The sequence below is a fragment of the Falco naumanni genome, chromosome 1 (genome assembly GCF_017639655.2).
Source record: "Falco naumanni isolate bFalNau1 chromosome 1, bFalNau1.pat, whole genome shotgun sequence".
In the NCBI taxonomy this organism is placed as follows: Eukaryota; Metazoa; Chordata; class Aves; order Falconiformes; family Falconidae; genus Falco; species Falco naumanni.
Window position 1 is genome coordinate 66645350 of NC_054054.1, and position 25775 is coordinate 66671124.

At 43.6% G+C, this 25775-nt stretch overlaps 1 protein-coding gene across 1 annotated transcript; it reads right to left on the reverse strand.

Moving 5' to 3' along the window:
* Window positions 1–5858: 5858 nt before the first annotated feature.
* Window positions 5859–24076, reverse strand: FAM241A (family with sequence similarity 241 member A). Its single transcript, XM_040597600.1, has 2 exons — window positions 23922–24076; window positions 5859–9630 (listed from the first exon to the last, which is right to left on the reverse strand). Exons 1-2 carry the CDS (start codon window positions 24015–24017, stop codon window positions 9385–9387), a joined length of 342 nt encoding a protein of 113 aa, XP_040453534.1. The 5' UTR covers window positions 24018–24076; the 3' UTR covers window positions 5859–9384.
* Between the last annotated feature and the right edge of the window lie 1699 nt (window positions 24077–25775).

Genomic DNA, 25775 nt, shown 5'->3' on the forward strand with positions numbered 1-25775 from the left:
GAAGCAGGGCTCCATCACGTGTAATGGTTACTCAGGAAGACAAATGCCATTACTCCCAATGTCCACCCTTCCTTCTTCTTCCCTCAGTTTATATACTCAGCATGACACCGTATGGTATGGAATATCCCTTTGGCTAGTTTGGGTCAGCTGTCCTGGCTGTGTCCCCTCCCAGTTCCCCGTGCCCCTCCAGCCATCTCGCTGGCAGGGCCAGAGAAACTGGAAAGTCCTTGTCTTAGTATAAACATCACCCAGCAACAACTGAAAACATCAGTGTGATATCAGCATTGTTCTCACACCAAATCCAAACCACAGCACTGCCCCAGCTACTAAGAAGAAAATTAACTCTATCCCAGCTGAAACCTGGACAACTGTAATAACGGTATGGACTCTTGTGCCTATGTACACCTTTGATGCAGTAAGCTCCATTTCTCCCGCTCAAAATAAAATGCTTTTCAGAATTCAGCAATGAAACAATGTTGATTCAGAAACATATGGAAGACACCCACACACATTCGGTGGGCATCACATGCTAGCTGCTGAAACACAGCCACCGCTGGGAAACTGGCCATAGCACAGTTCTGCTATGGCCATATGGAAACCCCAGGATGGTCCAGGAGGTGGAACAAGAAGCATTATTTAAAGACTCATTGTGATTTGAATTTTACAAAAGAATAGTTCAAATGCTACTTCTTTATTTGAGAAACTGTTCTATGTATTCCTCATAAAAGCCCCAAATGAGAAAGAAGCCTACACTTAATTTGTTTTTTAAGTTCAGACTCTGTTCTATTTTAGTCCGTACAACTATGCTCTTGGCAAAGGATTCCTCCTAAACCATCGGTCAGAAATCTAGCCAAAGGCTTTACAATCCCATAAAGAGCCAATATTATCCTTGTCAATGCATTGGTACAGGGACAGAGGAGAGGCAGCTTTGAACTCCTGTTTAAGATCACTGTAGCTGCAAGTTACTTCTGTCAACGAAACACATTAGCCTTCAAAACAGCACTCTCATGGAACAGTCCTGACAGCTTTTTCCTTGAATGCAAAAAAGCCAGGATGCAGGTTTGCTTCAAACCTGCCACAGTGTAAGCTTTGCTGGAAATACACCTTAGATCTCAGGCTGCCAAAGAGGCAACACAAGGACATTTTTCTGTGCAGGACCAGAAAGGGCAGGACTGCTGTTCCCCATAACCTGTCAACAGCAGCATCTCACCAGCTTTCAGCAGGAGTGACAAAAACGGCACAAAAATGTCAAGATGGAAAATGTCATAGCTCAACACTACGCAGGAGATAAAAAGTAACTCTAGTATTCATTGAACACAAACATGAAAAAAAACCCACGAGGTATGCAGCAAATAAATCTTTAACAGTGCTGAAAGCGGAGGGAATGAAAGATTTCACTACTTCAGTGCTTTACAGGAAACGCTGAAAAACCTTTGCTTCTTCTCAGACCCCATGACAATTAAACATTCTGGCACGCTTCACGACTTTGAGTTACAGGGAAAGTTATTACAGGTTGAAACCCCCCTTTGAATCTTCACAGTGAATTTGCAGAGAGAGAGTTCTGCACGGGCTCCTAAAGGAGAATAAGGGGACAAGGCCAGTTAGAGCAGGACCAAGAGCTGTGCCAGGGGGTGGAATATGTTCCTCCCATTACAATTTGAATTTGGCCCTGGGGACTTGTCTGAAAGCAATACAAGCAGGCATGCAGGATGAATCCTTCCTTCAAGGATTCCTACAGTGGGGGTTATTTAGGACGCAGCAGCAGGCCCAAATAAGCTCAGTCAGAAACCCGCTTTTAAATGCTACTCATCAAAACAAGAAAAAAGAAACAACATATATAATGATACAGAAGCAGAGCTGATTCTGAGTTAAAAGGTTTCAGAGTTTCCCCAGGAGACCTCTGAAACACTTGGAAAGAAAAAAAGCAGCCCGCACTACCACTACGCTGGAAGTGAGTGCCTTCCCTCTGGGCATAGCGACAGTTTTTTTCCTCTACTGTCTATTACACAGGGATTTGGAAAGGAAAAAATAAAGGTGGCAATCAGGAAGCTTTCAGAAGGGATGGTAGAAGGGTAGTATCAAAAAGGATCTGTGCTACCAGTCTCCAGCTGTAAGTGGAGGATTTAAAAATGCATTGATTCCCCTTCCACCACCACCCCCCAACAAAGGAAGAACAGAGCATTAATGGCAGAGCAGTTACTTATGAAGACCTGAATTATTTTTACAGTGTCTTTAGTTTATTTGCTTGAGTTCCTTGCAAAACACTGCCATTACAACACGTGGTTTAGTCTCCTGGGAAACTGCAGCGTAGCCACCACTGCACAAGTAAATTCTGTTGATCTCAAGCCTTAACTAGACTTTACCACCTACCTGCTTTTTAGCAGAGAAATCACCCAGCTAGTAAAGCCTAGCTGACAAGACAGGCAGGTCTCAACAATGACAAAACCCATGCTGAGTGCAGCGTCAAAACGCTGAATTGTCCAACAGTCCCATCTCCATTGAGGTATATGCATTGCAAGGAACAGACTTCCCCAAAACACGTGTTTAAACACACACACCCCGCCCCCCAACTAGGCTAATGCATTAGAACAAGAAAAAATAAAGGCTGAAGAAGAGCTAAAAAATACAGCTATTTGTACGTGCCTGTTGAAGACCATGGGATAAGAATTTGTTAACTGAGAGCAAAGTTAACTCCTTGGCTAGCAGAGCTGTGCCAAATACTTTCTTATCTCTAATCACAGATGGAAGGAAGAAAGTAGGAATAAAAATGAAAAACATTTTTGTTCAAACACTCGCATGCCTTTGGTTCTCTTATCTACTAAGCATCAAAAATGGGCAATAGATTTAAGAGTCTTACTTTTTTTCCCTCTCTGCAACAGGAAAATTCACAGAGACTTACTGAAGTAAGCTTAAAGGCATAGAAATGCTTGTTCTCTCAGGAAAACTGCATCATCACGCTTTTCCTAATTTTACTAGGATGAGGAGAACATGACCACAGTGTGCTGGAGTATATTTCCACTCTTAACAAGTGAAGGACAGTCACGTGGGTGCCCAGCCATGCGGAGACAGGCAGAGACTGTTCAGTGGAATAAAGTCCCAAGCTCAGAGGACTGAAATGCCCAAGGAAATCAGGTACCTGGGTAATGTCAGCTCTTGCCAAGCACCTAACGAGATGCACGAATACAGAAAGTGACAGCAAAGTAAGTTCTGGAGACCTGCTTTAAGGCTTTGTGACACCAGCCAGGTAGCACTAAAGACGTGCCAGTCTCTCCCTGTGAGTTGCCATCCTGCATGCACAAACTATCTGCAGCCCTACTGGTAACAGCTATTGACAGAGGAGCAGCTTTCAAGAATTTTGGACATGAACGAAAGAATGATTTAGAAGGATAACTAGGCAAAATGTTCAAGATAAGGAATTAACACACCAAAGCACCGAAGAACTCAAATCTCATTCAGGTCAAGAAGAGATTTCTCAATGTCTGATACTTTGCAGAACAGGATTTTGGTTGCCAAAGGATCCTCCTTACCTAATAATTAACCTCCGTGCTACAGACTTCTTGTACCTGGGAATTATGTTCCAGTTAGCTCGAGGAAGATCACTACATTAGAAAACAGGTTATTTATTTGTGAATCGGGACAGAAAAATGGTCTTTCCATGACACATTCTAGACAGCATGCAAACCCATGTCTCTTGTACCTTCATCACCCACACATCAATTAGCAGCTTCTTCCTCTACAAGGAAGCCTTCAACAGTTTGCCAGGGACTAATTTGTCTGCCTTCTCACACGTATTAATTAAACCCTCATCCAAATGAGGACTGGAAGATGAGCCCTTTCCCCTTGTAATGCTTTAAAATGCAATTAACAGTAAATGGTACATCTAAAATATGCCTAGACAGACACAGATGGGTTCCAGAAGCAGAAACACTTGCTGCAAGCAACTTTAATTCTGGACACAAGGTGACGTGCCAGGGCAAGCCAAGAAACAATCGGGCTTAATTAACTTACATTTAGTGAACATAAAACCTAGACAACATACTCCGTAACAGCTCTGTTTCAAACACTGTCCAGTCAAATGCAGGGGCTGGGCAAGATGCTTTCCCCAGCACTCTGGTAGCCTGCTGTACCCTGGGAAGGAGCCAGTTCACCTAACTCTGCACGAAGAGCAGCTCCTGTCATCAGAAAAGCCTTTATCCAGTCACCCCGCTCCTGCCACCCTGGGGGAGGCGTGGAGTTGTTTTCAATAAATTCTTTGGGAAAAAGCATATCTTATCCCATCTGCTTCACTTCCGTATTAACTGGAAAAATACATATAGGCTGGGGTTGATATAAAGACTTCTGACAACTGCATACAAGACACGCAATCATCATCTGGATAGTGCAAGATTAAAATTTGAAAAGACCACAAGATTGCACACAAGTTAAAAACACTATTGTAAGTCCAGTTCCCCTTTCCCATTCTCATTGCCTTTCAGTTCCTCCTTGTACAACAAGGCTGATGAAGGCTCAGTTTCTTCAGAGTGAGTGCAGAAGGAATATTGATGATTTTATATGCATTTGCAGACAATCTCAGGAGAAACTGAGGTGCTGGCAGGAGTTAAGGGAAGTTAGCTGTCTATCTGCCTGTATAAGCTTGAAACAACCCTAAGCTACATGCTGCTTGACCTATCTATTGTCAAAATCCTGGTGCCAATCTACCAAGAGTTCTTTACCCTACACATGTCTGCAACACTCTCTTGGATCTCTGCAAATCACAAGTTGGTAACCATCATCTAAAAACAACAGAGGAGCACCGTAAAAGAGAAATGACTACCCAACTTATGCATATTTTTTAAAAACCTCTCTCTAATTTCCTGTCCTCTGGTTTTAAGCAGGCACACAGTAAAACAAATAAAATATCCAATTGAAAATAGATTTTCTGTCTAGGTAGGTTTTTAAGAAGGCTGAATGATGAAAAAGCCTAAAACCTTGGTACAGAGAAAGCCTGTTCTAAGTGAACAGCCCTAGAGAAGGCAACACTACAGAATGAAAGGAGGAAAGTAAAAAGGGGATGAGACTGTCAGTTCTGACAGCGGGGAGAGGCTAAGAAATAAACTACCAAAACCTACAGGAAAGCCCAGGATGGAAAGAATCAGAGTCAAAGCCAGGTTGTTCTTGAATTTGCATGTATTCTATATAAAAGGCATGACCAAGATACTTCATTGGAAATAAAATCTGAAGGCTTGAATTTATTTAAGCAGTGAGCCTTATTTTGTGCATAACCACCAATATGAGTTTGAAGGACCAACATTCAACTTTGCTGCTTTTAGAAAACATTTATGGCTTAACTCACTGTGCATCCTGAGCAACACGGATACATCTGTCTGTTGGATCTAGAAGAACGAACACCCTTCTGACCTGCAGAAAAAAAAGAATGAACAGTTTGAAGTGGATTTGTCTTGAAGTGTATGTTCTATGAATATTTAAAAAAAACCAAAAACTCCCAAACCTTTCTGTAGCACAGCAATTGTCACTTTGAAGGATGTTTCACACCCCTGACCACATCTGGTTCCTTCAGAGGCTGCTCTGGATACAAAATCAATAAGCTGTGAAATAAAAGCTACTTTACACCACACTTGCCATTATTTGTTAACATTTAGATCTACTACTTTCTTTTTCTTTAATTCAGTGTAACTGCTGCACACTCAACCACAGAGACCTGATCCAGTTTATTCAGGTCTTGTACTGCAGTTGTTTTTTGACTAGCTGCAAGTTAACTGACCTCAGTGGATATCTGAATGATGCCCCATTCCATCTGGGCCATGAAATTTTGAAAGGAGTCAAGTAACCTTGAACAAAGGACCACAAAGAATTCACAGTTCTCATTGATGGCAATTCTTTTTATTAGAAAGAATAACAAAGTGCTTTCCATAGGATTCATTTAATACAGAGTTGTTAAGAAATATTATTTTTCCTTTTCATATGGACAGGTTTGATGTGATGATTTTTCAGTGCAAACTGCATTCTCCAAGATTCTCCTACATGTAGAGTTTCTTCTCTGTACACAGTAGTTCAAACATTTGTGCATTTGGTGGGTGTGAAACCGTACTGAAGAGTCCATCCTTTAAAAAACAAAGGTTATGTAAAAAGCTTTTGATATGTTACACTGACCAACAGGAATTATGTAATTTGTTTTTTAACACAGATTTAAGGGCCATAATTCCTTCATACAGCCCTACACACAGAAGCATAAAAGCACTTTCAGTTCTATCAAGAATAACGATCCTATATACCAATATAAATAACATTGCTAAAAATGTATCAATTTTTACCATATAGACAACAGTGAAATTGTCTTTTTTTTTTTTTTTAATTAACCTTCTGCTTTTTAGCTAGGGACATCCTTTGAATGCTTGGTGCTTCTGCCTTAGAACTATGTCTGGATGGAAGAAAGAACACAATACAAGGACCGTTTACCTATTCTCCCCCTTCACTTTTGGTACACATTTACAATCAGATTTTACACATATATGCACCATTTCACTGCATTCCATTTTCCACTCTCCATGTCTGATTCTATCCTCCTTTTTTCCTTAACTCTCCTTTCCTTCAAATGACAGGGAGATACTATAGCAATAGCACAAAATTAGACAGATGATTTGGCGCAAATTCTTATCTATGTATGAAACCAAACAGGTGAGGGTTATCTTCCATACAACACATTATTTTTCTTTTTTCACTTTCAGTCAACCTAACTCCATTAGCAGGGATATTTTTTAAGGTTTTTAAAATAAAAAAACTTCTATGAAGGACAAGACGTAATAAGTTACCCTTAAGAGAAACCATATAAAACATTCACTGTACACAATCTAAAAGAAGTCCAAAAGCTACCTTTCCCTAAAGTACATGTATACAAACATGAACATCAAAAGAACAACTGAAATGACTTCATGAATGAAACATAGTTATGCACATACTAAAAGGTTACAAGTATATAAACAGTGCCCTCACTGAACTTGTCGGTCACACGGTCGGTTCATTCCTTATGCACAGAGCAAAATCACCACTTCAGGGAAGTACTACATGCCATCTCACAGCACAGTGTCTTTACACAAGAGTACTACTGCAACATGGATATCACAGAGACACTTTTTCCTACAGGATGAAAGGATGAGGACCTCTGAACAGTAATTTGATTGTGGGAAGAAAGGAAGGATTTTTATTTTTTTTTTAATGACAAGATGCTTTTGTAGTACAGCCCTTATACAGGAGAAGAATACACATAAACCCACCGTTATATCTATACAAATATGCAAAGGTGTAAACAGGTGTTCTGCTGTCTAAGGGACTTGAAACAAAACCAAAGTTTACCCCTAGGCACTTGGGAGTACAGAGCTCCTGCCTCTTTGAGTTCAGCCTGTACTTGCTGTTTGCTTTGGGACTTGCAGTTGTGAACAACAAACCCCTGCATCCAGGATCACCTTCTGTTGTCAAATGTTTCCCTGCCACCAGCGTTAACTATTTAACTAGGTGCCATCACCACAGGTGCCATCTAAACACACAGGGGACCTCAGTCCCACCCCCCTGCCAGTTCAGCTGAGCCCCTTGGATCCACCAAAGTTGTATGAAGATCTGGAGAGGAGATCTGCTCAGCAGGTAACTGTGCATTCATTAGAAAAGCACAGACGTGTCCACAGATGGCATTTATGCACATAAAGACTTTAAAGGAGCTGGGCCTTCATGTTCACTGCCCTAAATAACAATTATTTCACTAATAGGAAAGTCTGTAAGGACTGGGGCCCAGGTCTGTAAGGAAATAGAGCCCAGCAACCAACACAATCCGTGTAGGCATAAAATTGGCCTTGAGAATGCAGTTGCAGGACTGGGACGATAGAAATGCTCCCCTTCAAAGTCTCTGGATAAGACAGCATTTTCAACTAATCTGCTGCTGGTCTCTGCTAGTATAAAAATTTTTAGGAAAAAAGTCACTGCAAAATGTGTAAGTAGTTTTCTGTAAATGTCACATTACATTTCTTTAAGTAAATGTATAATTTCATTTTACCACAGATGGAGTCAATTTTGCAATTTTCTTACTAAAAGTAATGTACAGCAAATATTAAATTGGTAGCCTATTTAGTAAAGATTATGTCTCATTTTACCGTTTTTCTTTAAATGAGCATTTTCAACTTGGAAATATTCGATACACCCGTGGTGTGGCTCCTGGGGAGCCAAAGTGAATTTTGCCCTTACTCTTGAACGGATATATCCTATTCTCAGATTTGTGTTGCCCATGACATGCACCTATACATACACATTTTTGTTGCCTAGCATGGAAATGAATCAGTTAAGACTACTAAATAAAATGACCACCGGATTTCAGCTCCGTTCTTGCCTTACAGGAGGAAACAGGTCTGATTTGCTTACATACGCAAAGCCTCCAGCTTGTGTTGGGTCCACACTGCAGCAAATTAGGGAAGCGTTAAGAGAGCTGGTCTGATACCTATCTGGTTGTTCAGACACTTCACACGCAAGCCAGAGGAAGCAGACAATATTCTAGCATTGCTGGAATGGCAACTCTCCAACACTGCAGCTGTAACTACCTACAAAGTCCATGAATTATACAAATATTTATCTTCAGAAGGAGGGCTGGGGGAAAGAGCAAGTATTAAAAAAAAAAAAAAATAGCAGTAGGAGGAGAGTACATTTCCAAAAACAAGGCAGAGTTACATTAGACCATTTGGCCAGTACAGGACTGTGATTCCTTCTAAACAACAGCTGAAGCCTTGTGTGAATTCACTGATATTAGTATAAAAGCATTTTGCTGGCATAGCTTGTTTCCTAGGGGAAAGCTTGCTAAAACTGTACTAATCAAAGATGCTTTTGTGCTGGGAAGTTGTATTCACCTTATGAACATTTAACATTGTAGGTTTGTTAGCAAACCTCTCTCATGCAGATTTAGCTTTTCAGCAAGAAGCCAGCAAATTATGCAGATTCAGGGAACAAACAGCACACAAACCCCACCCAACAGTGAAACAGGACACTCACATCAAGTGTCCTCTTAAAACCAGACAGGAAAATTTCATGATACAAAGCAAGAACGCTGGGGGAGCGGGGAGGAACAAAAAGCCAGTCCTTGGACTAAGGCCCCAAGAATGCAGAAAACAGTATATTGGACACCATTATATTACAAACACCTCCTTTTTTGCCCTTCGAAGATGTAGTAGGGCACTGCTGACTTTGCTTACAATGCATAATTTTAGTCCCCCTCACCCCAAATGCTGGAAGTTCAGTGAAATGCAATTTGAAGCATCGCAGCTTTTGATATGCCACCCATTTACTTAAACATAAATCCACTGACATAGTGACAGAGTTGAGATAGATAATCTAAACAGCATCTATAAAATTTTACTGTTGTACATAAATAATGACAAGGCACAGAACAGCAACCAGTCCAAGAGCTTGTAGGCCAAGAAACCAGAGCATAACCCAGAAGAATATAATTATTACGGGTTCTACTATCCGTTCTCCAAAGTACATCCTTGTGAAGCCTATTCTGATAAGGCTTTTGTTTAGTTCACCAAAGAGAGTCCCCATCTTTTTGTAGTCATCTATTACAGGTTCTGCTGTGTGGTTTCTTTGTGCTTGCTGGACCTGTGGACAGAAGACAATATTAGGAAATAGGTTGTACAATCAGTTCTTCTTACTGTGATTCTGAACAAGTTTCAGCTGTTTCTACTTGAACATGTAAAACTAAGATATACATGCAATAAAGCTATCCCTTAAATCAAGAAATTGACAGTGTTACATAGCTTGTGACTTTGGTACCATGTTAAGGTTGACATCCACTTGTCCAAACCTGGGACATGTCAAGTGATACTACAAACATATGACACCCTGCTTCTCCTTCAGATGTCACGCTAGAGGGGTAAAGCTCTCCAGTAGCGTCATACATCTCACCTGTCTGTGCAACAGGGATGTCAGGGCAAACAAAATGGAATTAGTTGCCTGTAATTCAGGGAGGGGATCTGACTGAAGTAGCCTTGTTCTAAATTATTTCAGAACCACAAGAATGATACAAAACTATTAAGCATGAACTATAAAATATTTCACGCCAAAGCACAGGGAACTGAAGGGGTACTATCACCACTGAAAAAGGGCACTGGATTTGACCAGGAAGAAGGCAAACATCTATCTCGATGTCAGCACAGAAAGGCGTGACGGCCATGCAGAGGAAGACAGACTCAAGGATGGCACAGATGCAAAGTGATGGTACAAAACAGCAAAGGGGAGAGGAAACAAGTTCTGCAGTTTTCCCAAAAAGAAAAGTGGTGGGGCAGATGCATAGGAAGGCAGAAGCACATCTTTAAATGAAGATGCAATGCTTAAATATCACTGCAGAAAACACGTGTCTGTTTCAACATGTAAATTGCAACTAGATTAGAGTTTGAAATCTCATCTCTCCTTCCCCAGTGTCCAGAGATCCTTTGCACAAAACCTTATTGCCTTGTGTTTGGGTATGACAGGGCAAACATGCTTTCAAGATGATGGGTGTGAGTTTTCTAACCCTTCCATTAGGCAGCAATGAAAACACATGCAGCAGGTACTCATCAATGATCAACTGTACTCAGTTGATCAACAAGTCCAACAAATTGCCCACAAACAATATGTGCAATTAGTCTACTCCTGGATTCAAAGCAAACATGTATCTTCAGTTCCATCTTCAAGGATGAAAGCTATTCTGTGTCCCTGGCTGCATGGTATGGTCTTCGTGGAGAAACAGAAATTCCCTCCCATAGCAGTGCCTGGCTCTCCATTAGAGAGCAAGGAATAAAGTGAATTCCCATTCCCACAGAAAACCATCCAGCAAAGGCCAAAGGAAGCCAGTATTTTTTTCTAGGCCAGACTTTAGGCCATGATGCATAACCTTCTGACTGAATAAAGATTGGGTAAAGCACCACAGCTGCTACTGACCACCCCCCCACCCCCAACAAAACCACGACAATCCCTCAGCTGTGTGCACTTGGGTATTTTATTTGCTTATTCATAAAGACTTTGGTTTAAGCTTCAGTCCTGAATCCCAGAGAGGGAGGGGTGCAGGCAAGCTAAAAACTAATGAATACTGTGTTCAATTTTTCTGCAGCTCTACAGAAGAACCTGAACATAGAGAACACAGTATTTGAGGTTATGTACTGACACCCAAAGCCTTATCTCTTTCCAGCTCGCTTCTCAGGCCCAGGTTGTTTTCTCCCTCCCCCTGGATATGAAAACCCCAGTTCTCAGCATTTTGGCTTTAACTGTGCTTTATTTAATTCAAATAAACATCGACTCCTCATTAATTCCAACGTTTCAAGATTAGTCTTTTCAAGAATGGCAGCGCAGGGGGCTTGCCAACCCAGGAACACAATGTTATTACAGGAACTCTCATGTCTCTATTCTCAAAGAGCACAGGGAGACAAACAAACTATTAGTCTACATGGTACATTGATCAAAACGATTAGGGAAAAGAGAAAGGACGTGCTGGGAAGATGTCTGGGTTTCAGCTGGGATAGAGTTAATTTTCTTCTTAGTAGCTGGGGCAGTGCTGTGTTTTGGATTTGGTGTGAGAACAATGGTTGTTGCTGGGTGATGTTTATACTGTGTCAAGGACTTTCCAGTTTCTCTGGCCCTGTCAGCCAGAGGACTGGAGGGGCACGGGGAACTGGGAGGGGACACAGCCAGGACAGCTGACCCAAACTAGCCAAAGGGATATTCCATACCATACGGTGTCTGTCACGCTGAGCACATATAAGCTGGGGGAAGAAGGAGGAAGGGTGGACATTGGGAGTAATGGCATTTGTCTTCCTGAGTAACCATTACACGTGATGGAGCCTTGCTTCCCTGGGGATGGCTGAGCACCTGCCTGCCCGTGGGAAGCAAGCGCTGAATTAATTCCTTGTTTTGCTTTGCTTGTGTGTGCGGCTTTTGCTTTACCTATTAAACTGTCTGTATCTCAACCCATGAGTTTTCTCACTTTCACTCTTCTGGTTCCCTCCGCCATCCCACTGTGGGGCGAGTGAGCGAGCGGCTGCACAGTGCCTGGTTGCCAGTGGGCGTTAAGCCACCACAGAAGGGAAAATATTATTTGCTTCCTGCATGCAGAGACCACAGGGAACATGGGCCTACGGGGCAATGACGGAGATCAGAGCGCAGCTCCCATCAAGTGGTGCAGAGACCGCTTCAGAGCGAAACAGTTAATGTGTGCAGAAGTCACTACATTCTCTAGCAAAGTAGCTTAGGCTTTGAGCCAGTGGCCAGTGCAAAGAGAAGTGGAAAACAAATGAATCACTTCTTTGCCTCTGGATTATTAATGGTACTCAGCAACGTCCTGAAGCCTTTGCACAGAGCAAGTAGAGTACAGTGCTGGCAAGGAAGCCACCAGCAGGCACATGTCCACAAGCTCTGTCTCACCAGCTAGGCACAGGTAACTGCACATACCCACACTGTCAGCCTCTCTCCTGGTACGAGGCAGCTGTAGGACACGGGATTCCCCTAGAGCCCCGTGTTCTGCTTTGATAAGCTAACAGCCAGAAGTTGCACACAGTCTCTTAAGCAGGGTACAGAGTACATTCCACCTTACTTAGGCTGTCCAGGTCTTTTTTTAATTTTTTTAAGCAAGACTTTCTCTCACCCTCTTTCTCACAAACAAGGGTAGATTCATGAATTCCTACAGTGATTACACAAAACAAGCTTCTAGGCAGGGAGACTGACAAGGGTGTATTTAATTACAAAACGTGTCAAGTTATTTTTCCAAATATTTTCAAGAGCTTACAAAACTTTTCAGAATGATCATGGAAATTCTCAAAACTTCAAAGTCTCCTTCAGTTAATTCAGGCTGAGTGTATCTTGCTTCAGGCAACCCAGCAAAAAACAAGTGAAGCTGAAAACAGATGATCAGCTGTACAACACAGATGGCATATTTTTCTTTACTATTGCATAATATTTCACATGCTGGACAAATAAGTTTCTTCAGAGGTGTAGCTAAAATGTAACTATTAGGGCAAACACCAGTAATGTTACTATACTCCAAATTGCTAAAAAATATTAAATAAGTTTAACATAGCAGCAGAAGTTCTCTTACTAATTTTCAGAGTGAGAGTAAAACAGCATACAGTCCCACATATGCGCCAATAGCTCTCAAACCACATCCTTGGAACAATTTTTTATTTTTTTTTTCCCCAAAGCACTTTTCTAAACATTTTTAGGAATTGGCTGTCTTCAGCAAGCACACAGTTCCCAGCTGACTCGGAATTTCCATAGGGTTATTTTCATACTGAATCTTGCTGAATCAGCCTCAAGCTAGACAGACACTACCACTAACAGGGAAACACAGAAAGAGAAATGCACCCATCATGAGCAGCACACTCCACCCCCCCAACAAAACTGAGCTTCTACATCCAAAAGCAAAAGAAGTTTCTGTTTCAAAGTTGCTGATTTTAAGAACCAACAACCCAGCCTTGGCTTTGTAACCTTTGAGAATATTTTGTGTATCACAGGGGAGTGGAGAATTTTCTTTACCTGCACCAGCCCCAGAGAAAGCATGCTCTCAAGGCCTTTACAGCAGCTCTGCTCCTCACAGCTAACACATAGTATGCAGGGGGCACCCCCAGACATCATTTGCCACAATGCAGGAGGGAATGTAAGAGGTCTACTCCACCTGCAGTGATTTGTTTCCCTTTCCTCACTCTTAGAAAGACAGGAGCAAATGCAGAAAGGACAGAAAGACAAGAAGAAATGCAGAGGCACCAGGGGAACAGAAGTGCAGCCAGGGATCTAGCATGGATATAGATGGATGCATGCCCAAAATGCCTCCCGAAAAAGAGAGGCACAACAGTACTGTCTCCCCAACTTTTCTCTCCTCCTTCCTCCAACTGGCTGAAAGACACTCACCAAATACACACATATGGGATTATTCCTGAAGGAGAAAGGAAAATAGGGCTTTCCCATGTGAATGAAGCTAAAACAAAAAAAATACTAGAAATGCTGATTGCATTTGTTTCCTAACCTAATGTTTCTTATCAAATTGCTGTAATGAATTGCTCCTTACTCTAACTTAAATTAATTTTACAGCTAAGTGACTTTATTTTAGACATACTGGGATCATCAACATCCTTAAAGCAAACTACACTAGCAGATTCCTTTACACAAATATACAACCACTGTGTATTGCTTCATTGCCTCAAACTCCTTTTCATTTTATATTCCTTAAATGCTTTCATACAGGTTTTGGGTTTTTGGGGTTTTTTTTTTTTTTCATTTGAAAAATATTTCATATAATCATAGTATAGTTTGGTTTGGAAAGGACCTTTGAAGCTCATCTAGTCCACTGCCCCTGCAATGAGAAGGGACACCTTCAACTAGATCAGGTTGTTCAGAGCCCTGTCCAGCCTGACTCTGAATGTTTCCAGGGATGGGGCATCTACCACCTCCCTGGGCAACATGTTCCAGTGTTTCATGACCCTTATCGTAAAAAATTTTCTTCCTTATATCTACCTGTCTGAATCTACCCTCTTTAAGCTTAAAACCATTACCACCTGTCCAGTTGCAACAGGCCATACTAAAGAGTTTGTCCCCATCTTTGTTATAAGCCCCCTTTAAGTACTGGAAGGCTGCTGTAAGGTCCCCCGGGAGCCTTCTCTTCTCCAGGCTGAACAGCCCCAACCCTCTCAGCCTGTGGTCATAGGAGAGGTGCTGCAGCCCCCGATCATTTTTGTGGCCCTCCTCTGGACCCGCTCCAACAGGTCCATGTCTTCCCTGTGCTGAGGGCTCCAGAGCTGGTTGCAGCACATATTCATACTCCATTTCATATTTGGTTTCTATTTTTGACTTTAAATTATTTAAAATCAGAAATAGAGTTATCATATGGAACAGAAGGGAAAGTATCTGTCCTTTTGCTCAGCATGTAAGGCACAAGCAATGCTTTTCACAAGTCTACTGCAGTACCTGAAGGTTCCCATCAAGCACCCAGTTTTCTCTTGTCTTTTCAGATGTTTGGTGTTACAAAATTTCCCTCCCTATCCAAAATGGCGTATTTTCATCCCCAAAGCTGTTGTTAGTCTGCTGTCTCCTGCCACTTACTGGCAGGAAGTCTGAATTTGGAGATCCAAACTGTGAAAAACTTTACTATGGACACTTTGTAACCAGATTTACCCAGCTGTTAGGGCCAAACAGCTCAGGGGCTGGGAGGCTGTAAGGAGAACCATGACATGCCCTCTCAGCTGCAGAATGCCATGAAAGGAACTTTTTTCAAAGTTAAAGTCTCTGAGGAGGTCGCAGAGGAGGTACTAAGCACAAGTTCTGTCTACTTCCAGCACAGCTGGTGCTCCTACATCCCTGAAGTGCTTCTGAAAAAAAAGTATCTCCCATGTAATTGAACGTTTTCCTGGACTAGCTTTAAAACAACAGAGAAAGTAAAAACAGCCTACTGAACCTACCGAATAACCAGCTGTGGCTTTACCAGTTACATTTGTCATCAACATAACACACAAAATTACACGTGTTCTGATCACTAACTACCCTGGCTTATGGCAAACTTCCACCACACTCATCAAACTCACTGCTGCCTAAATTCAGGAAAGCACACTTAAGTCAGAAGCAGAGTCCACTACACACCAGTCTGACAGCAGGAACTTTTTCTCGCTTACTCCCTTCCCATCAAGGGTGTTTTGACCACACAGAGAAACACGAGATCCCATCAGAACACACCCCCTCAAAGAAACCATCTTTGCAATTATTCATATGCTCACCAGGAGAGAAGGAAAACATTAGCAGTCATTTAAGGCTGATCTCTGTCTGCACCTCACAGGTATAACGCAGCCAGTTCAAGGTCTTTTCCCCTCAAATGGCTGGAAGCACACAGTCCCTGCCCCTCCCCATTTGCAGATCACACCGAATAACCACCAAGCTCTTGGAGGATACAGAATACAAATGGATCCAAATGGGACACAAACCTACCCAACACACTTGGGAGGTCATTTTCCTGCGGCTAATCAAAGAGAGCATGGAAACACAGATTCAGCATTTCTTTTTTCTGTCAGTGATGTTAGCTCACTGAAGGACAGTATCAATGATGTCCTTGTACAGCACCACCAACAAGCTCTGCCTGGAAGTCCCTGCAGCTTCTCCCAAGGATCACCACTGCAGCACTTTCCTCAGCAAGTGATGGAGCCCAGTGCCCATGCTCAGGACACCCCACACTTGCTGGATGTGGCAGATTTGCTGGCCATGTGTAGATCACATGTGACAAACTACTTCAACATCTGTGTGCTCAGGGCTGCCACCCCTGCCAGAACAAACCGGGTCTTCGAGGGCTCGTCCCTGGAAAGAAGGAAGTGGTCTGAAAGAGATACCCAAGCTGCTCCAGTGGCTGCAGCTGGTGCCTTCTGCCAGCCTCCTGGAAGAAAGACAGCCCTGCTTCATCACACACCCCTCTGCCACAAGGCTAGTGTGATGGGTGAGGTGGTACGGGGCCACCAGGAAAGGCAGCATTGGGTTGGATGAATTGTCTGAGGGGATCACTCTCTAAAGTGGCTCTAAAGTGACCGCAATGATTCTCAGTCATGTAACCTCACCACTGCACTTGCTGAGAGGAGAACAGGTGTAGTTACGGTCTTGCCTTCCAGGTATTTCATCTGCTGAAGCATCATCTTGGTCCAGCATTTTCCACTCATAGCCTAAGGATCTTGAGATCGTTAGTTTGGGAATTTTTTGTGTGTGTTGAAAAAAAATCTGACTTGAATGAAATAATTGGATGAAGTTCAACAGCCTTCGTTCTGTGGGAGGAGGGAATGGATGAACATAAGGAACCTGCTCCACCTAAAGATTCCAGATGTTTTGTTAAAAAATAAACCAAACAAATTCCATTCAACTACTCTGAAGATACAAGATCTTTCAAAACAAACCAAATAACATCCCTCTTCCTATTTTTCATGAGTAATGAACTGAAGAAACCCCAATAGTCTTCTGTTGCTCAAACAACTTGAAAAATTCCTGCCCTGCACTCGACAATAGCACCAGGCTGTGTATAAGTCTATCAGTTTCTCTTTTATTGCATCAGCTGCCCAAAAGGGTATTACATAAATGTGAACTCCAGCAATGATACCAATCCAATGAAAGTCCAATGATTGGGAAAATAATTGCTTTCCATGCAAAATCTTGTGATTTTACAGTTGAAAATATGCTGCTAGGCAAAGGCAGCAAAGAGAGAGGGGAGTAGGGAAAAGGTATCCACAAAGTTAATCTCAAGCAGCAGCATCTCCAAATAGTTTGTAACATGCCTCTGATCACAATCAGTCACATTTACAGTTATAAAAGAAAGATAAAAAGATAGCATACTTAAGAGAATTATTTCCACATTAGATGGAAAAAAAAACCCTTTTGAGATTAGCAGCAAAGACATGTTTAACAACATGTGAATGAGATGTTAAAGGAAGTGTAATAAGGAAATGCAGGGATATCATGTTTACATACCCACCTGCATGTTCCTTTTTTTCAAGTAAAAAGTTTCCTCTGCAGTAACTGCTCACAATCTATTTTACTCCAATCATGGTTAATTTTACTCCAGGGAACCAGTGGTGTGTCTAACAGCTGAAGCCCATAGACACTTGAATGTCCAAAAAAGCCACTGAGATGTGACTTTAGGAATATGCTTAGTTATTGAAAAATACTCCTGTATTTTTGAAAGCTGGAACATGAATGTTTGTTCAGAAGACATCTGAACTCACAAAGTCATCTCTTTCTAGAGGATGCCAAAACTGAAAATACTTCAAGCTCAATCTTACCGAAAAACATGAGAAGAAAGTAAGCAGCTAACAGAGACTGGGATGGAAGAAACCACAGGCTCCCTCCCCTCCAAAGCAAGAGACCAGCTTCCGCTGGGTGCAGGCGGGTACACATGCCAGCCAACACCCAGCTACAGATACCGGGTAGTTAGGTAGCCAGCAATGTTAAGTCCCGGACAAATGAATTACCCAGTCTTGCCGGTACTCAGCCATCTGACCGCCCAGTGTGTTGCCCCGGACAGGCTTCGGAGGTTTGCAGAAAATGGCAAGTTCCCAGGTTGTGGTCTCCTCTTCCTCCCAACCACAGCCTCCCCCCACTGCTGGGCACCAGCATGAAACCCTACGATGCACGGGTCTGCCAGGCGCAGGCTTGCTGCCGCCTCCTCCTCCACACAGGCAGACTAGGCGGTTTCGTTACTAGTAACACCTGGCACGTGACCAGGGTTTCACCCTCCTTTCTCATCCTTAAAAAGATTTCTTCTGTTTAGTTAAAGGAAGTAAAATTTGCCCGAGATGGGCAAATAATTTTAGTGGAAATGTTTCTGATTTTCTTCCTCTTCTACTGTAGCAGGAAGAGAATGGTATCCCTTTGCATCCCTTGCTAGCATGAAACTAACAATTAGTATTTGACCTTGTAAATGTAAGCAGTAATAAGATCTTGATACTTGACCAACAGACTATTAAGACAACAAAATTAATTTTAACTTTCTGGAAGGAAAAAAAAATATTAATTTCTCTAGGCTAATTTTAATCTGATATTTAAATATGAAAAGATTAATAGATTAGGAAATGAGAGAAAAAAAAATCATACCTCACTTCCAGATGAAAAACAAGACAAATGAAAAGTAAGTTTAACTTGTTCCTCTGGGGAAAAAAGCGCAAATGCATGAAAACTAGAAAAATTCTGAATACCAAAAGTACTTTACAACAGCTACCAATAAAAGTGACATACTTAGAGGGAGTTTAAATAAAAAATTGTTAAACAAAGATTGGGTTAACCTTCATTGCACAGCAAGAATCTAGACACCATTTATAAAATAGAAAGATGTTTCTATAGAAACAAGCAATAACATACAAAAAGCAAGTGCACCGATTCCCTTTAGTCAACTTTTATGGCAACAAGTTTAGGATCAACAGCTGCTGGAACAAACTATGAAATACCAGGAGTGGGTTTGCGTTAAGGAGGTGAAAAGGCTTTTCCAGATACTAAACTTGTGCATGTGCAAAGCAGAGAAGGCTTCAGGAGCAATAGAAGCTTCCCTCGATAAATCGTGTTTGTAGTCCCATAATTTCAGGAGTAAATTTCCCCACTGATACAGCACCAGATGAGAAAGTGTCACAGACAGGAACCCAGCATGGCAGGGTCTGAGGGAGAGGAAACCTGCCTGCCCCCATGTTAAGATCTGCTGCCTCTCTCCCCCATTTTAGGCTGCTGTTTACACTCATACTTAGGCTCCTACTACTGTCCCTGTAACTTGATCCCATCCATGCTGCAATTTTACACAGAGACTCGATCAAAAGCAATTTTTAATCCTTCTCTTCCTTACACCTGCAACACTTAATTTCCACAGGATTTTGTTTATCAAGGTTCCCCCACTAAAATTTGTCAGCTTGACCCAGCAAAAGGCTTGCAAACCAATGCACATCCAGTGGTATCAATGCCCTGGCTTGCTGAAAAGCACAGCTGTTAATTTTGCCTTTTAAGGAGAAGAAATTTCTATTCACTTCTATCTCCAGAATACTTTTTTTTTTCCCTTAAGAAAACTGGATCTTCACATTATTCAAGCAGAGCATGCTATCTTATCTATTTTAGGTGCTACAGTTATATCTGAAGGATTTTCTGTTAGTTTGTTTTTCTTCAAATGCTGTCAAGCCTCAGAAAACCCACTAATGCTTTTTAGAAAGTTATTATCACGTATTATTTTGTAGCTATGAACCTCTGCAGCAGAGTTAAATTACTTGTAGAGCCAGAACAAATTTGGGATTAAGCTCTCCTTGTCAGGTATTACTATTTTGAGTTCGGAAGCAAATTCCAACAACTGCAAGCAGGAGAAACCTACAATTTTCATATTATCTCAGTGTGGAATAAATTAGAAATAGATGTCTAGCCTTAGGCACCACAGTTTCCACACACACACGTTTACTTTAAAACATTCTTGGCCTCTACTGACTTACAATTGCAATGATACCCTTCCAGGCAACGCAGCACACATCCATCCTAGTCAGATGAACAATGAAATTTACATGAGGGATATCACAAGACTGTTGATATTATCCTCTAGTTTTGTTTCTGCTCATTCTTTCCATGCTGAGGAAATACTAGAGATATTGGGAACTTACTCAAAAAGTTCAAGACTTGAACTTAGTTAAGACACTCATGCCTCTTCAACATAATTCTCAATGGGAAGCACCAAAACCCTTTTGTAATAGCTCCTCTAAATGTGAACCCATGTATTAGACTATAAAATACTCCACTTATAGAGATAAAACACTGTTCACAATAATAATTAAACATCCCGAAGTGTTACAAAATCAGGTTAATGAAGAGGTGATTGTCTAAACTAATTTACTTACTTGCGAATGCGTGTATTGTGTATTAACTCTGCATTTAGACATTTTCTATGAGAAGCGTTGGTTTTAGCTTAGCTGTGGGACAGCACTTTGGATTCTGCGTATTGTAAACCAGCACGACGTGGAGATCCTGGCCTCACTGAAGCAACTGGGAATTTTGCCACTGCCTTCGACTTAGATTACAAGAGACTAAAACTCATTATTGCCCAGACAGACAATCTTCGGTACAGAAGACAGCCACATGCCACAGCTTTCAGGAACTCTGTCCACTGTAACACAGCTTGGCTTCCAAGTCCCTATGGATGGGCCGAGTGTTGTGACTCTTGCTAATACTACTGTAATTGTAAAACATGCCCTACTGTAACGCAGCACTTTTGCCTCACCTTTTATTATCACACACTCGCACGCATTCCACCTTTCTATTCTTATTTCATGGTTTAATTGATATGTGTTGATGAGATTTAGGCTCTAGTAATATAACAAAGGCTAACCTATTTTAGAAAGTGGGTTAAGGAAGGAGATTTGAGGTCCTTAACTCTAGCAATGTTGAAGAAATGTGACAACTTGTGTGTCTGACCAGTAACTATCAACAGTTAGGGAAAAAAATGTTAACTCACAGGGTGAAGCAGCAACCCCCTCCCATGGCTTCAGGAGCAGCTGAATCTTTTGGTGCCTTCATATACCACTTCTGACCACCAGCAACGCAATGCAGGAGAGGTGGAAGAAACTACCCAAGTTCTGCAGTGCTTTGAAGACTAAAGTAAGTGTAATTATTCTCACCTTTGCATGCAAACCTACAAAGGATATTAATCACATTAATATCCAGTTCAGCTTTTAAATCTAATCACTGAACTAAGTAATTCTACAGTCTATTGCAATAATGAATTCCAAAGGCTATATATTTATTAACGTATCCTCCTCCTAAAAATGTACCTGTCAGTAATTTCATTATGCATGTCCTTGCTGACATAATAATAAGCTTCAATATAAAATTAAAGCTGGAGGGTTTGGAATTAAATAAATAGATTTATTTCCTACAGAGTACTTGCTTAAAAAAAAATAATTAAAGAGTGCATACATTATTATTGAGGTCCTACTTGTTAGGAAGGTATTCTTTTAGCATTATATTACTAGGTATGATCTTACACAAACCGAGTTTATTTTGGAGGAAAGGGGGAAAAAGCAAATCACACCCAGGCTACTAGCCCCAGACCCTCACCTGAAAAAAACTCTCAAAAAAGGCCAAAGGATTTGCTCTCACACAGGCTTTACTTTACCCAAGTTGAGAGAAGTGAGAATTTACACCATTGTTCCCTTAACAGTGCAAACACTCTCAGCAAACACAGCAACAACAACGAGGCCTCCATTGAGGGACTCCAGGTAAGGACCCAGCATGGAAACAAGATCCCTGCCTGCTGGAATACCAGCATTCACTAACAGCCTCTCCATGAGAGCAGAAAGGGTAGGGGGAACCAATTATTTTCAGACAAATCCGGACACATTCATGAAAACAAAAAAGTGACAGCACATGACTAGGCTTGATGGCCCAGGAGCCCCTCCAAATCAAGACACATGTTTGTGCTTCTCTTGACCAAGAGAACCTGGGACTTTCTGTCAAAGTTTGCAGCAAGCGTACATACGACTAACTCCTCACCTAGCTTTAGTCCTCCCTACACGTGAAAATAGAATACTCCTATTTATTTATCAAATTGTAATTATTTTTACTGTTATTTTATACAATGTTCACATTCTCTACATAATTAAAGGCAACTGATGTTCCCTATTTCCAAATCTAGTTTATTATTTGTCCAGATGCTGGCACCTCGGTATGCAGAAAAAATACTCCACATAACAGCAGTGAAACATTTCCAGCAAACAGGAAATATTTTCTCTTTCTTCCTCACCACCTATTTAAAAATTCTGCCTTGCTATCCTAATGTTATGCCCCAGCTTGACAGAAAGGGCCACAATCGCTACCTGTGCTTGAGAAAAGTGGGAAGAGTTTCTCAGCCAAGTGTGCCTGTGGCTACCCAAGCAATACCTGTAGCAACTTCATTTTGAAATGCGTTTAGGCAAGATTGGAAAGCTGGTATGTTAGTGGTTACAGGTTAGGTAGTTACAGCACACCCCACGCCCCGAAACCACACCGCCAGGCTCCTCACCCAGCCAGCAGCGGCAATCTGCGGGGTGCTCCCTCCTTAGCAAGGAGTTACAACCAGTTCCAGAGCAGTAACATCCGAGGTGGTCTGATGCAACTTTTTAACCTCTCTTTTCAGAGAAGACAGCTGTCAGAACCAGCAAATGTTTCTGATTCTCCTCCTGCAATAACCTGCAGAAGGGCTTGTGGACGCACCAAGGGGAACTGCTGTGCCTCTCGGCACATCTGGCCTTACCCTACATTCATGCACCTGCCCTGCTCTGCTCCATTTTTCTAGAGAAAGGGACAAGGAAGATGCACTGACTTACATAAACGGTCACTGAGTGAATTCTCAAGTACCAGGCACCTCTCAGCAGTGGCCTGCTTTTAGCTGCAACATCAGGGAAGTACTACCAGACGCTTTCAAACACTAAACTCTTCTGGCTATGAAAGGGCTCCCTTATGGTTAAGCGAAGTCAGGACCATCTTACAAGAATTTTCAACAGAAATGATTAACAAATGAAGCTGGAAAGTACTTCGGGATGTACTCCAGCAGCTGTTTGCCCCTCTGCAATTATCAGCGCTAGTGCAATTCTCCTACTTAACCACCCAAGGCATTCAGAGCAGATGATTATATTAAAGTATTGAATATGAAAAGGTTGTGTTCTTTTGGTCTTTAAATGAGACATCAATAAAGGTGCATTTAAGAACACTGCCTTTGTCTAAGCACCGGGACAATACCGTCTGCAAAACAAAGAGTGTGTGGAAAGCCATTTTACAACTAACAATAGGGAAACCTTTCATTTCCTACACGAAAAGCCCACTTCCATCCAACATGCCATAAAAATGCATGCCCTGAAGAAAGCAGACAAGTCAAAAAATGAGTCGATATTCTTCGCCAATTACAACACGTTCTGTTTCGTAAGTAACAGAGAGACGGAAGGCTTGAAACATTTAAGTGAACAAGTCTTTAACAGAAAGACTGAGAACTGAAGTACTGGGGAATTCCGGGGATGGCAGCAGCACCCCAATCCTCTTCAGCGAGATGCTCGCACGTGGGTGCCGCGCGGGGACCACCCCTGCACATCTGCTCCCACCCTCTGCCACGCGGACTACGCGGCTCGAAGGGAGCCAGACCGGGGGACACCGAGGTCGGGGACACCCCGCCCCCCGCGGGGCAGCCCCAAGCAGCCCGGCTGGGTTGCGTAAGCCCCACCGCAGCGGAGCGGCTCGCCCCGCCGCCGGGCTGTAAGGGCTGTAACGGCGGTGCACGGGGAACGAACCGAAAGGCGCTTACGGTTTCCCCTCGCCTGACGCCGGGGGCAGCCCCGGGGCGAGGGCGGGACGCCGGAGGGAGAGGGGGGGCTGCCCCGAAGCCGCGGCCCGCCCTCCCGGACCTCTTACCCGCTGGCACCCACCTGCTCCTCAGGGCGCCGCCGGTGCCGGGCGGCCGCCGCCCCCGCTTCCCGCTCGGATTCGCCGAGGGGCGGCAGCAGCTCCGCCGCCGAGCCCATGGCCGCTCCGCGCCGAGCGGAGCCCCACGCTCCCCGCCGCTGCCGCCGGGCGGGGCGGGACCGTCACGGGGTGCGGGGGAGCGGCGGGAGGGCGGCGCCGCGGGGAGCGAGGGGCGGCCCCTGGCACCGGCCCGGCGGCGGGGTGCGGGAAGGAGCCGCCCGCTGCTGGGTCCCGCCTCGGGCGGCAGCGGCCGCGGGCCTTCGGGAGCGGGGTCGCTCGCTGCGCGCTGAGGCGGAATAAAAACCAACCCCCACAGCCCCGCTTCCATTTCCCAAGCTTGTATTAAACCCGGGTGTCCGTAAAGCGTTAATTTTAGCAGCGCTGCTTGTTGGCGTGTCTCCGGGGAGGAATGCCCGAGCGGCTGCCTCCTGGCAGCGGGCGGTGGCACTAGCCGCCCTCCCCCAGAGGAAAGCGCTGGCCTTGCTCTTCCGAGGCGCCTGAATCCGGCCCTTCCTCTCTGAGGCGAGCTAACACAGTGAGGGAGAAGGAAAGCAACGGCAAGGCCAGAAGATAAGCCTTGGTGGCCAGCAAAGCTCAGGCGGGTACGGGGCACTGAGGACGTGCCGCCGCCCGGGCGTGCCGGGCTCCCGACACCGGCCGCGCCGCTGCCCGCCCGCCCCCCTGCAACGCCGCAGGGGCCGGCGGCCTGGAAGTGCCCCTGGATCTCGACAAGTGGCGTTCCCGAGCTGCGGTGGCACCGCTGGTGGCATCTGCGTGCACCTTTTCTCCTCATGGGGAGGCCAGTTCGTGCATCAGTTGTGGCAGTTCTGCTGGGCTCGGCTTGGTTTCCACGGGTGGCACCAACAGGTTGCATGGCTGTAGGGTTCTGTGGAAATCAGACATCCAGGTGAATCTGCGATGGCTTTCGGGTGGTCGGGTATGGGAACCACCGTTATCTGAAGGGAATTCTACCTGCTTTATGCTTTTTCCTGACGGTGTTTGGCAACAAACAGCAATAGCTGTAGCAAACCTAAAACCATCACAAAGAAACAGTGTATTGTGGTACAGTCACACCTCCAGCCAGCGAGCATTTAAAAATGTGGAACAAGCCACAGCGTCAGGCCCCTGGGTTTGGCCGCAGGGGCTGAGGGCCAGCGGGGACTGGGCACTTGTCTAAGGGGCCACTGCTCTGCCCGCCTTGCTGTGCTCGGCTGCGGCTCCTCCACCTGATGGAGCAGCTGGGGCCTGCTGCTCCCCGAGGTGCAGGGTGCCCAAAAGCAGTTTGCTCTGATGACTTGACTAAGACTAGATTTCTGGTCCATGACACATTTGTTAGCAGTGTTTCTTGGAGGAGTATCAAGCTGTTGAAAGAGTGCCCGTAAACCATTGCAGTCCTGCTGGCATAGGGAAATACTGGACACCAGGAAAAACCCTATGAACCTTACCACCAAAGGCCCTGGTGATATATTTCTGTGCAGAATGTGACTGCTCAGTAGCAGCTCTGTAAAACATCCCTGAGGTTCTCTGCTCCTCACGTGATTTGTGAAGAAAGGAGGTGTCACATACAGTACTGACATTCATTAAACTCTCTCTGGGAAAAAGATCTTGAATAAAGCATTGATTAGGTGTTCCTTTCAGTGAGCTTTTTGGTACACTTAGATCCATAAACCTTTGCTGGTTTGTGGATCACAAAAACATGTATTAGAAATCTTTTTTAGAAGTTGTTGATGCTGAGGCCACCGTTCTCCATTTTTTACAGCACAGGCTCTGATCCCCGCTGCCTCTCCGGGAGCAGCGATCATTGTGCCAGTCCAGTA

Bases quoted from the DNA above. Each gene is read 5' to 3' on its own strand.
- FAM241A (XM_040597600.1), bottom strand. From the start codon at position 24,017: ATGGGCTCGGCGGCGGAGCTGCTGCCGCCCCTCGGCGAATCCGAGCGG. The intron at 9,631-23,921 runs GTGGGTGCCAGC...TTCTGTCCACAG, and splicing joins GGCGGCGCCCTGAGGAGCAG to GTCCAGCAAGCACAAAGAAA.